This window comes from Gracilinanus agilis, chromosome 5, assembly GCF_016433145.1.
Source record: "Gracilinanus agilis isolate LMUSP501 chromosome 5, AgileGrace, whole genome shotgun sequence".
NCBI classification, from domain to species: Eukaryota; Metazoa; Chordata; class Mammalia; order Didelphimorphia; family Didelphidae; genus Gracilinanus; species Gracilinanus agilis.
The window spans coordinates 179,014,879-179,028,170 of NC_058134.1; the positions used below are offsets into that span (position 1 = coordinate 179,014,879).

General features: G+C 39.9%; 1 protein-coding gene across 1 annotated transcript in view; it reads left to right on the plus strand.

The window, feature by feature from the left end:
• SFMBT2 (Scm like with four mbt domains 2) overlaps positions 1–13,292 on the plus strand; it is a 279,653-nt gene that overhangs the window by 150,135 nt on the left and 116,226 nt on the right. The window contains exon 7 of the mRNA XM_044679668.1: positions 7,016–7,113. Within this exon, the coding sequence (XP_044535603.1) occupies positions 7,016–7,113 (98 nt within the window). The remainder of the gene's footprint in view (positions 1–7,015; positions 7,114–13,292) is intronic.

Here is a 13,292-nt window from a genome sequence, read left to right on the forward strand (position 1 = left end):
CATTAATGTGGGTCTTCCTGATTTCAGGTCCAGCACTCTATCCACTAAACTATACAGCTGCCTTTACATAAATATATATTTTCTCTTCTATGTAATATAATCTCTTTGAAGACATAGACTGTGTTACTTTTTGGTTTTGTAGGTGTTTGTTGTTGTTATTCATTTCAGTGGTGTCCAACTCTTTGTAAAGAGTTTTGCAAGCTTAAAGCTCTGCATAAATGCTAATTTTTACTGTTATTATTCTATCTGTGGTTTATTCTAACCTGGTTCTCCTACCTGTCTGAGGATTCCAGTTTCCTTTGCCATTTCATGACACCTCTCAGGCTAAGTGTAATTTTCCCCTCTGACTGTACCTTTCTCTTCTTCTTTCTGTTTTACCTGTGACTTTGTCACCATGGGTTCAATGATTATTTCTCTGCACATCATTCCCAAATTGATAGAGCCAACCTTAAATCTCTTTCCCCATTCCCACATCACCAGTTTCCGAGTGGACATCTGCATGGGGATATTTCCCTGGCACCTCAAAGTTAACATGCCCTGACTGCAAGGCACATGTCTTCTTCCTCCTTCCCCTTCCCCATTCTCTCTCCTTTAAACCTGCCTATTTCTTTTAAGGATACTTCTCCTACTCTCCCAGCTGGCTAACCTCTGAGTTATCCTGGACTCTTCCTTCTACCTTCTACCCCTGTGCTAAGGGCTGAGTCTGAAAACAGGAAAGTGAGCAATGTGTCCCCCAATCTCTTGTCTCTCAGTATTCCATCGTTCTGTTCAAGCTTGGCTTGGTCCTTCTGCAGTCCACCCTTCCCTCCGTTCTTGCCAATTATTAATATTCTCACCCTCCTCAAAATTTCTGGTATTTGATTATATAAGGGAAAGGAATGGGAAGTAAGTACGCATTTATGTGTGCCAGCCACTGTGCTAGTATTGGGATTCTTGGCTGTTTTTGTGTCAGGGGCGTTCTGATAAAGCCAACGGACACCTCAGAATAATATAATACATGAAATAAAATAGGTGGGATCATAAAGGACATCAATTACATTGAAAGAGAATGATCAAAATATACTTTTTGCAAAGTCCACAGGCCTCAGGTTAAAAACAAATGGAAGCTTCGTGAGGGCAGGCACCATATGTGTCTGTCCTTCTCTCTGTCTGTCTCTCTATCTACCTCTCTATCTATCCATCCATCCATCTCTCCATCCATCCATCTATCTTTTTTTTGAGGGGTGGGATGGGGTCTTTTTATTCTCCAGTGCCTTGAATAAGCAGCTTTAGAATGAAAATTAGTTAGGAATGACATACCTATTTCTGCAACCCTAGGCAGTCAGTAACCTCTCAGTGCCCCAGGCAGCTCCCCCAAACTCAGCATTTGTGGAGCAGGCACTGATCTTCATTGGTTGAGAGAGTTTCCTTACTGGGTGTTCTCTATACCAGTGAATCCCACCCCCCAAAAAAAAAACCCAACAAAAAACCAGAAACAAAACCAACAACCCCCAGATCAGTGCCTAGCATGGTACCTTGCATAGAGTAGACCCCTAGTAATTGTTTGAATAGAATTGTTTGGTCTCTGGTTTTTCCAAGTTATTTTTTTACACTCATGCTTGCAGTAACATTTGTTATAAAGCAGCCTGCCAAATCCTACAAAGGAAGATTGCCTCATTTTCATGTAGGCTTCTAGTTAAAGATGAATCAGGACACATTTTAATTGCTTATTGCTTCCCCTAAACACACATTGACATGGTGCACTTTGTTAAATTACCTGCAACACTAGCATTTTAAGAAAATGCTTTATGCTCTTTTAACAGTACTGTTTATTGTCCATAAACTTGCCAGTGTAATCTAAATGCCTCTGTCTAATGAATTGCACACATGTGCAATTCTGCTTATTGAAACTATTAGGTGTTTGGCTTCTGCAGGTGGTTGAGTATAACTGACAACAGAGCAGTTAATTTTCACCTTTTTAAAAAAAAGGGAAATTAGCCCTGGGGTTAAATTAAATTCCGTGTTCATATGCAATATTCCTAGAAGGAGGACACAGAGAGATTTTCCTTGGACTAGTGAGAGCCCTTTCTCCATGCACAGTTCGGCTTTGTGATTCCCACCCTTCCCCTCCCCCATATTCCTATGCCTTTGGCCTTGGAGCTTTGGAAAGGAATTTCAGTCATCTCTAGTTTGGAGGTAGTTTGAAGACTTATCAGTGTCAGAAATCCAGATGGAGCCCTTCTCATGGGGTGCCTTGAGGGTTGGAGAAACAGAAATTGCCTATTAGTCTGGTGAACTTGAATAGCATTTGGTCTTGGCTTTAACCAAAGGTCAGTGCTTCCCCTGCCCCTTCCCCTTCCCATTTCTGTTCAGAGGGTACCAGAGAGCACAGGCCATACCTAGGGGGTTCCTAGTTTTCCTTTCTCTCTTTCATTCCCCTCTACCATTCCCCAAATGTATTGTGACTGTTGCAGTACATCATAGCCAGAATCCACTCACGTGTGCAACTCATCTTCACTATATTATGAGGGGATCTCAGGACTTACTATAATTAATTAATATAGTAAATGTTAATAGAATTTTATTGTCATTATTTTGTGTATTTATTTTATTATTAATATAATCAATCAGGTAATTATTAATTGAATTATGAGTAAATAAAACATCATAAACACATAACTTTTCATTAGGTAGGCATAGAATTAGAGCATTAAAGAGTCTCTTGGGTGTTGCTGACTTTTATTTCTTCTGGTCAGCAATTGTTACAGAAATCCTTGGGGGTCACTGCCATTCCTTGCAAGTCTGCCTTGCTTCTAACACAAGCCTAGGTTGAGTAGTCTGAAGAGAAACCTGCAGACCCTTGGAATAGTCGAGTTCTTTTGTGGCTGGACCTTGGGTCTCTGTTGATTCAGGTTGAAATTGTTCTCTTGATGAACCTGGACTTGATGACTTAATATCGTTTAGTCTCCCTCCACAAGAATCTTCTCTTTTTCTTTTTGGCTCCAAAGGATACAGCCTTTGAGCCCGATTCTCTCAGCTTAGCCATGTATCTAATTCAGTGACTTTCTCTCTGCTGATTATCCCCTCGACTTCTCCATTTTTCATTCGTTTCTTCTCAGTTCGTTTCCCTCTCCGAACCTACTTCCCGAGATTGCGGTGGGCTTCTGAGTCCTGACCCCGAATCTGCAGGCCCTCCAAGCTTTACTTACTGTTTGTCCTTCTGCTCTCCCCCGATCCTCCTCACTACCATCAACCCACCGCTGACCTCGGGATTCTTTTTTATGCTTTGTGATCTGCTCTTCAACTATATTAATGGGATTTTCAGACCTTAATATCTGCCCTGAGGCTGAACATAACTCCTCCTTTTTAGAGTATAAGCTTTTCATGAGCCTCTGAATTTATATCCTCAGAATTTAGCACAGTGGTTGGCACATACTGTTAATAAATGCTTTGTCATTCTTTCTGTTAATTAATTAATTCATCCAGTCATCCATCCATCCATCCATCCACCCACTGAGGATATCTTTTGTTAGATCTTTCTGCAGCTTTTGGGTAGCTTTGATATGTGGATAGGAGGCACCTTGTTAGAAGAAAGTGTTCAAGGCAGTCCTTTGATCTAATGAATCAAATGCTTTTTTATCATCAACATTAAAGGAGAATGGAATGCTTTATTTGCTGTATCTTTCCGTGAATTGTATGATGGTGTAGGTGTGGTCCTTTATGTAATGCCGCTTGTGAGAGCCTGCCTGCTCCCTTCTTACACCCTCATCAAAGGGGGCTCTGGATAGGTGTGCACAGATAATTTTCATAAAAGTTTATGCACAGGTGAAAGTAGTCATAAAATGGTAGCCCTTCTCCACCCCTTGGCTCTTTCCCCCTTCTTTGGTTACTTTGTGTCTGTCCTTCAGTACCCTCACAATTTTGTCATCACCAGCAAAGATCTCCTCCTCTATGCACACTTAGTTTGTTCTAAATTCTTTTCCTTTGTCTCATTTAATGTCATTTCTATCTCCTTTATAGGGGCATTTAGGATAGCAACATTAGAGTCAAAATGGGATGTCTATTCCTCTTGATGGTGATAAAATAGATTATAATGAAAATCCAAGTCTGTTTCATTTTTCTTTTGCTTGTTTATCTTCCATTTTTCATGTCTAATGCTCTTGGGATTATTCCCTTGCTTAGATCAACTACTACAAAGTTTTATTTAAACTTATTTCATCCTTAAGTGTGTCTGTCTGATTTGATAGTGCCCATAATCTTCATCATCCTTTGCCATAAGATTTTACAAACAATTTTTTTTTCTCCCCTAAACCAGTGTTGTCTTTTGCTCTCTTCACTTGGCATTAAGTCAAGTGTGTGCTGATTCAGAAACCTTTTAGGCCATTTTGTGGTCTCTTTGTTATGGTAATTGATTCCTATTGGAAAATTTCTGAATAAAATTATTGTAGTTTGTGGTATTTCCCCCTCCCCCCATTTTTAGGTCATCAATAATATATTTGTCTATTCAGATGGAATTGTTTAATTGTACACCATATTTTTTTTTTCATTTTTATTTTAGCTTTGTACTAATTTTGTAGTTGGCTCTAACAAGTCAGTGGTCTGACTGTACACTGTCAGATGATTCAGGAAAGACTCCTGTTATCAATAGTGAATCATTTCCTGTCTGTTAAAATATAGTTGGCTTCATTTTTTTTCTGGGTGTGTTTTTTAGCTTAAGTTTAGGGTCTACAATTTTTTTTTTCCTCCTGGAAGAAAATCATGTTATGTAGACAGGGGCATCTGTGTGGGCTTTATATTTTGGGCTATCTCATTCTTTTTCTTTGATTCAGACTTTCCAAAATTTCCTATCATCCTCACCTTTCATCTTGCATTAAAGTCATCTAGTATCAATGTGGGTTCATATAATTTGGAGGATCTTACCGTGCTCTTCGTAGAATTTTTTTAAACCTCTTCAGACCCTTGATTAGATAGATGTTGGTACATAAGCCATGATTTTTTTTCATGTTGTTCTTGTGATCTCTGCAGATGAACAAATATCTCATGGAGCAGTGTTTCTAGTTGCCTTTGAGCAGGCGTAGGATAAAACCTTCTGCCTCTCTCAGAATCCTCTCAGCCATCTGCCGTTTCATTATTTCACCTTTCTGGTTCCATGTAAAGTAAAAATGTCAACATTGATAGGATTTAGTTCTTCTAAAGACTATGTTTTCTGATTGGTCTTTGGACAAGGATCTTGCTTTCACATTACTAGACTAGAGTATCATTTTAGAATAACCTTCACCCGACAAATTTTAGACAGATAAAAAGGGATTCTTTAACTTTTTTGAATCATGGATTACTTTGGCATTTGGAATTTGGGCAGTATTTTGTGCCCACCATAAAAAGGTTTTGAAAATAATAAAGAAACAATGAACATAGGCGCATCCTTCAAGGGCTCAAAGTACAAGGTGAATCCAGAAGCCTTGGACATATAGGCCTGCCTATAGACATCTTCATAAAATAATTTTAGATTTATAAAACATGTGAAGGAATATAATTATTTGAAATACAGATCTATCTGTCCATCCATCTTTCTCTCTCTCTGTCTCTGTCTCTGCCTCTCTCTGTCTTTCCCTCATACCTTTTGTTTTAGAATCAATACTGTGTATTAGTTCCCAAGGCAGAAGAATGATAAGGGCTAGACAATGGAGCTTAAGTGACTTGCCCAGTGTCACACAACTAGGAAGTGTTTGAGGTCGAATTTGAACTCCAAATCTCTCATCTCTAGCCATGACTCTCAATACACAGAGCTACCTGGCTGCCCCCAGGCACTTCCCTTTAAAAAAAAATCCCTTAATGCAGGACTTCCCTCACAAAATACTGAAGTATTATTTGTACTCAAGTATAGGCTGCCATTATTTACTAGCAAAAGTAAGTTACATCTTGCTTTTTTTGTGCCTGCTTAGTCATCAGTGCCTCGGGGGGAGGCATTGATGGTTCAGTGATTTTGGGCACCATTTGGTACCCACCATAAAAAGGTATTGAAAATAATGAAGAGACAATGAACACAGGCACATCCTACAAGGGCTCAAAGTACAAGGTGAATCCAGAAGCCTTGAGCATCAAAATATATGGCCACATGTTAAAAAGCAGACAGGCAAGGAATTAAAAATATAGCCCCAAATGTTTAATGTTGCCTTTTAACTGTACTTAAATTCATATTCATATCCTGTCTGTCTGTCTAAAGTAGCCCAGGTTGATATAGTGATGGTATAAACATATCCACTTCCAGTGAGTGCTTCTGCAAATCCTATTTTGATAAGGCCTTAAATCTGGTGAGATCAGATCATAAAATTTCCTTGAAGTTTCAGCCACAGGTAAAAACATTACTTAACAACTTCTTACTTCTTGTTTTTTTCCCCCAGTTTTTACACTCAGGATGAATAACCCACATGGGTAATTCCTCCCCCCTCCCCAGAAACAAATACGGGTAGCCTGTGGGGCGTTAGAAGACATTTCAAGTGTCAGTATTAAGTTTGGTTGGTAAATTTTAATTTACCTTTCAGTCATTTTATGATTTACGTGGATCTCTTTTTCAACATGCAGAAGGCTTAGAGATTGGGTGGCAAACGTGCTGTAATAATGGTGACTGATAGGCAAAAGAACATTTTTTTTTTTTACTATGGAAATGCATCCGATATTAAGTTCCTTCATCAGTGGATATTGTTTCCTAGGTGATTTGTGGGAAGTGCATCACTGAAGGTCTTGCTAATGTGATTAATACCATTAAATCCCTTTTAGAATGCTTGTAGAGTGTATGCAAATGCTCTCTTTAGAGGATCCTTGTTTAGCCCATTTTGCACATTGTATAATGCAATTGCAAGTTGCCATTAATCTCACAAATTTGGGAGTGAGTCTTTGTCCTGGCTACATGGAGACTGCTGTGGTTATTAGGTTTTTAACTGAGAGTTTGCAAAGTTAACATTTGTGAATGAATACACAGAGCTGTGGAACTCTTTAGCCTGTACACTGTGATTGTGATTTGTTGTTGTTCATCTAGAAATCTATTCTTTGAAGACAACATCTGAATGGAAATGTGCTCTGGAAAAATCCCTTAATGAGGCCGCAAAATTTCCTCTTCCAATGGAAGTGTTCAAGGTAAGCTCTTCATTCTTCTCTAGAATCTGGGCTTGGACAGATGAGGAATGGATGCATTGCTGAATGTTTTCAAAGTCACACGGATCAGAGTGTATAATGGAGTTCCAACCCACCATTTCCCCACATCAGAAAGCTTCCTTTTTGGTGATGTCTCCATTTAAGTATCAAAATAGGAACCATTTAGGTGGAATCCTATCCTCTGAGTCACGAGGCTTGAGTTCTAATCCAGGTTTATTCCCTGTTTGACCTTGGGCCAGTTTCTTCACATTCCTAAGCCTCCCTTGTATATTTGTGTCATGAGGAGGTTGTCCTCCCTGTGGATGACTTTCTTGCTCTAGATCTATTTAAAAAAGGAATCAGGTTTCCTATTTGAAGTCCAATGTGGACCCACTGCCCTTTTTAGGCTCTGTTTTCATTCCACACACAGTATTTATGTGTAAGGCAGCCCAATGTCACTTTTTCAGTCTTTCCCTAGGATTACCCATGAGGATAAAGGTAAGGATTATTAAATAGACGCCTAAGTGGGACTTATATACCTGCTGGTTATAATGAAAAGAAACTGGCAACATTTCCGTCAGTCCAAAATGGATCAAACATTTGATATTAAAAAGAAAAAAAAGAACTTTATTTTACAGGCCTATTTTTTCTCTTGGGAAATATACATATAAAATCATAGCATTTTAGAATAGAAAAGAGATCCCCTGGTTCAGCCTTTTTTAACTGTGTAGATGAGGTCGCCGAGGCCCAGAGACACGGAAGCTCCTGGCAGAGCAGAGCCTGGAACCCGTGTGTCCAGGTGTCCAGGCCAGTGTACTTTCCCCTGTAGACTGGGCAAAGGGAAAACATTGCTATTAGGAATAATAGCAGCTAGCATTTATTTAGAAATTTGAAAGTTTGTAAACCACTTTTTTTTTAATCCTTACCTTATACTAATGATTGATTCAAAGGCAGAAGAGTGGTAAGGGCCAGGCAGCTGTGGTTAAGTGACTTGCCCAGGGTCACATAGCTAGTAAATGTCTGAGTATGCATTTGAACTCAGATCTTCTTGATTCAGGGTGCATCATCCACTTGTATGTTGCAAAGTACAATCTATAGAAGTGGAAAGAGCTGTGGCTCTATAGCCATAGGCCCTCAATTGAAATCCTGATTATAGTGTTTACTACCCCTGTGGCCTTGCTTCAGAGCTTTAATCTCCCTGGGCCTCTGTTTTCTTACCTATAAATTGGGGAGATGGGTAGCAGGCAGGTGGCACAGTGGATAATGCTAGGTGTGCAATTTGGAATCGATGTAAGCCCAGGAAGACTACGTCTCCCAGGGCTCCCTGCTACAACTTCCTCCGACACCTCGGAGATGTAGTCTTCCTGGCCTTACAACAATTCCAAACTGTACATTGGCCTGGAGTGAGGAAGACTCCTCTTCCTGAATTCAAATCTGGTTTCAGACACTTCCTAGCTCTGTGATGCCAGGAAAGTACTTCTTTACCCTGTTTGCCTCCGTTTCCCCATCTGTAAAATGAGCCAGAAAAGGAAAGGACCCACCACTCCAGTGTCCTTGCCAAGAAGACTCCTGATGGGGCTACAGAGTCAGACATGATTGAACAATGATGACGATGACAAAATAAAAAGTGAGGAATGGATTAGATGATCTTCAAAGTCTCTTCTGGAGCTCCATCTAGGATCCTTTGAATCCTAGAAATTTTTATACTTCATTCCAAGTCAGCCTAAGAGAGGTTCCCCTTCTAGACTGTAATAGTGCTTTTGTGTTTAAGGGTGATATTGGCAGGGGTTTAAAAAATAATAAAAAATGAGTTTTTTCAGCTCTTTAAGCATAGGAACTGTTTCCAGAGAGCCCTGTGGAGAGTAGCTGCATACTCTGTGTTTGCTCAAGGAAGGAGGAGATCTCAGGGGTCTAGGAGTTTGTGTTCGGGTCTCATTTCCATTCCTGATTACGTTTTTTTGGCAGTTGAGAAAAAATGACTCATCATTCTGTTTTGTAATTTCCCTGTCTCTACAAATGGGGCTAAAAAGACCTGTCTCTTAATTTACGATATAGATATGTGTCTTAAGGATGGACTGCTTGACGTTTTTACAGCATTTTAAGCTGCTTGACTAAAGATATTGTTGCCCCAGCAGCAGACATTGCTGACAACTCAGGGTTGCCTAAGCATTTTTTTTTCCTGACTGATCTTGTTAATGAAATAATGTCTAATTGCTTCAGATAATGTAACACACTATCCTGGGTGCTTTCCTGAGGTAGTACTGAAAAATGAAGCCATACCAAAACCTCCATAACTTTTTTCATTCCAGTTTTAATGAATTTTGCTCTTGAGTTAATGTGATGAGGGCATCATCAGAGGCACAGTCTGATTATTTAGAAGTACTTTTGAAAACGCTTATGTCAAAAAAGTGAATAAACCCACTAGTAGTTTTTTTTTTTGTTGTTGTTGTTTGAGTTAAAAAGAAAATGTAGTCATTCTTCCTGTTTTGTTAGCTCACCTCTATTTTCTAAAGTATAATCTTTTCATTCTTTTGAGTTCTGTTTTGACATAGGAAGTCATTTTCATGAGAATTTGCCTCTGATCACTTTTCTTCTGCCTCGTCTTCCCTCCCTTCATCAAAATCTCTTTCAGGGCCAAGACTAGGTAATAGGCCACTTTTGTATCTCTAATAATGTCTGTCTAACCCAGTGTGGGTCCTAGAGGAAGTGCCCAATAAATAGAGATTTGCATACATTCTTTATGGCTGGGTTTATTACTCCAATCAATAAAATGGAAAAGAAATATTGACACAAATTCTCTTAATCTTATGTTTTAATGAACACTATAATTTCACATCTTAAAACCTAATTTGGTCTACATTTACAACATTTCTTTCTTTCTTTTTAAAATATCAGTGTCTGTTTGCCCTACTTTATGAATTATCACCTTATAATGTGGAAAGATTTCTAATTAGTGAGCAGGGAAAATCTTAAAGGTCTTAATGACATACATTGGATTACCAGTCTCAGGCCATTTGTGGATTCACCTTTTTTGCTGGTCACTGGTCCAAGATTATGTACTCATCGTTTAAATGCATACATATTGAGAGTAAGCTCCTTTAGGGAAGGGTTTGTCACTTTTTTTTAAACCCTTACCTTCCATCTTAGAATCAATAACGTGTGTGTACTGATTCCAAGGCAGAAGAGTGGTAAGGGCTAGGCAATGGGGGTTAAATGACTTACACACAGCTAGGAAGTGTCTGAGGTGTAGTAAGGAAAATAGGAAATATATTGATAAAGTATTGATAAGATAAGAACTTTAGAAAAGGTGTCTCTGAGGTTGCAAGCAAGACAGAGTGCTGTGTGTGAGACCAGAACTCGGAAGGAAGGAAACAGGCCAGATCTGAACCCAGAATCTCCTGTCTCTGAGCCTCACTCTCAATCCATTGAGCCACCCAGCTGCCCCCACTTTTTTTATTTGTTTCCCAATACAGTCCTTGAAACATAGGAGGCAGTTAATAAAACTTGCTAATTGATGGTGTTTTAAAATTCTAGGATACTTAAAATTGTTACATTTCAAAGGAGAATATAAAAAATTTTAGAACATCCAGCCAGATTCTGTTGTAGACAGTTATATTCACATGAATTAATTATTAAGCCTAAAGAAATGATATGGATCTCATGTCAGATTACATCACTGGTGATCATAATTTACCAAGAAAAAAAATACAAGGAATGAAAAAAAGTATTTTTTTTCCCTTAAGTTTTGGAAGTTTCAGTATGCAAATATGTTCCTGCAGAGTCCAGAAATAGATTCTGTATTTTCCCTGTTATCACTGTTTGATCATCACTGTTTCCCAGCAGGCAAACTTATTTCTAGTTATTTTCGTTTGGTGCAAGGAATATATGTTTGGATTCAGCCATGAATCATCCTCGATGCATGTTGTGGTGGGAAATTGTCATAATGTTCGGCTGTTATGAGACACAAGTCAAAGCTAAGCACATTTAATGGGCTGAGATGAACAATATTTCAAGGCCATTCTTTTTACACTTCAGATAAATGGGTGTTTTGATGGTATGAATCACATTAGCCAGCAAAAGTTTTTGGAATCTGGGAGGCGTGCGTGCTTCTCCGTAGTGCCGCCAGGCTCAGGCACACCTCTGTACGCCTGCCTTCGCCGCGGGGCTCTACAGGCAAGGCTGGCGAAGGGCAGACCCCCTCCTCACTGCGGTGGGCACCGCCGTTCCCTCTCTTTGCGATGCCGAGATTTCCCCTCTTTTCATGAAGGACCTCTTTTTCTTTCCCATTTCTTGGATGGAGGGGAGAGTGTCTGGGGAAGAGAAGGATGTCTACACCTACGACTATCAAAACAACGTGTGTATTTGTGGGAAAGATGGGTGGCCTTTCTTTTACTGAAACTTGTGGTAAAGCATGTCTTTGGTTAATCAGCTAGGTGGTCCAGAGGACAGGATGGGTAAAAAAAGGACCTAGGATGAGAAAGGCTCGTCCTTCTGAGTTCAAAACGGGCCTCAGACACTTACTAGCGGGGGACTCTGGGCCAGAGTCCCCTTAATTCTGTTTACCCCCATTTCCTCATCTGTAAAATGAGCCGGAGAAGGATGAGAAACCATTCCACTGTCTTCCAAGAAAACCCCAAATGGGACTGTGAAGAGTTACGACTGAGGGACAACAGTCCTCCACAGCCTTAGTTTCCTCATCTGCAAAATGAGGGAATCGAACTAGATTATTCCTAAAATCCCTTCCAGCTTGACCCCAAGATGTGCTGCTAATACTGATCCACTAGAGGGTGGCTGCTTTAAAAGTCAGGTAGGCATTTCATTGAGTCTTGAATAAATTGTCTCAAGTGGGGTAAGTGTGTAATCATCAGATCTCTGGAAAGACCGACCATTGTCTGAGAATGTAGGAAAATATCGGGCAGCCGAGATGGCCAAATTAATTTCCTTACTGCACCCTCCCAGGCAGCCCCTGGAGCCGTCCCGAGCTCACTGCGTCCCTCGGTGGGCCAGTCTTTAGTCGTGAAGGCTCAGTTCTGATCCGGGAAGTGGCTCTGCCACCAGCCATCGCCACGTGTCCCAGGTCCGAGAGACTCGGCCCACATGGACACTTCTAGGGTTCTCTCATGCCATTGCCCCTGGGAGGGAAGGCCCTCAGCTGACTGGTCATCGTGGCCCCAGCCTCCTGTGAATGGTTATTTTGGCTCTGATATTCACTTGGAGTATATAGATACCACCTAAATGTGTTAGAAAATGTGCATCGTTCTAGAAAGATTTCGGGGGAATACTATGTGCATGGGGGTAGGGGAGAAAAATATATTTGTTGAGAATTAGTGGAATATATTTTTTGAGATCTTCACAGATCCATGCTGTTTATTATAATTTATATTACTTTTCTTTCTTTTTAATTTTGTAACTTGTAATCTACACTCTACCCCACTTGCTTGTAAATTTTAAATTATAGCAGCTTCACTGGCAGCTAATGTATCTATCAAACAGATGTTCTGCAAATGAAGAAAAGTATTCCCAATTTGCCATTTATTGGCAAACTATTTCTGTCTTCCAAGGAAATGCAAATTTCTGAAGTTGGTGGGGAGAGAGAGGGAAGGGATTTGTCAAACCACCCTCATTAGTGTGTAAGTGTAAGGAAAGAAAAACATTGTTTGAAATGCCACCAACCATCCATTATCCCTTTTTACGTCTTTAAGAAATGACATCGCTTGATCCTTTTTTTTTTTTTTCATCCTCTGTGAAAATGTTTGAAATGTACAATAAGTGACGGAAACACTGAATGTGCTTGTGATTCATTTTGAGGTAGAAAGAAAGGTGTTGGTAGCTCAACCTAGGAAATTGAATTTGAAATACAGAAATCATCCCAGCTGAAGAGAGTTCGGGGAAATCTATTAACTGTTCCGCGTATATGGCTGCGCACGTGTGTATAGAAACCTTTGGCGAGAGAGAATATAGAGTTGCAAGAAGAGGTAATGCAGTCGAGTGGATAGAGAGCTGGCCTTAAGTCAGAAAGACAATGTACTCGCGTGATCCTGGGCAAGTTATTTAACCTCTCGCTGGCCCAAACCCTCCTGTGAGACTGGAAGTTGCAAAGAAGGTTCTGACCTGCATTGTCAGATGGAGCTCCTTTTGAAAGAGTTCATTCTGTGTATATATATATATATATATATATATAT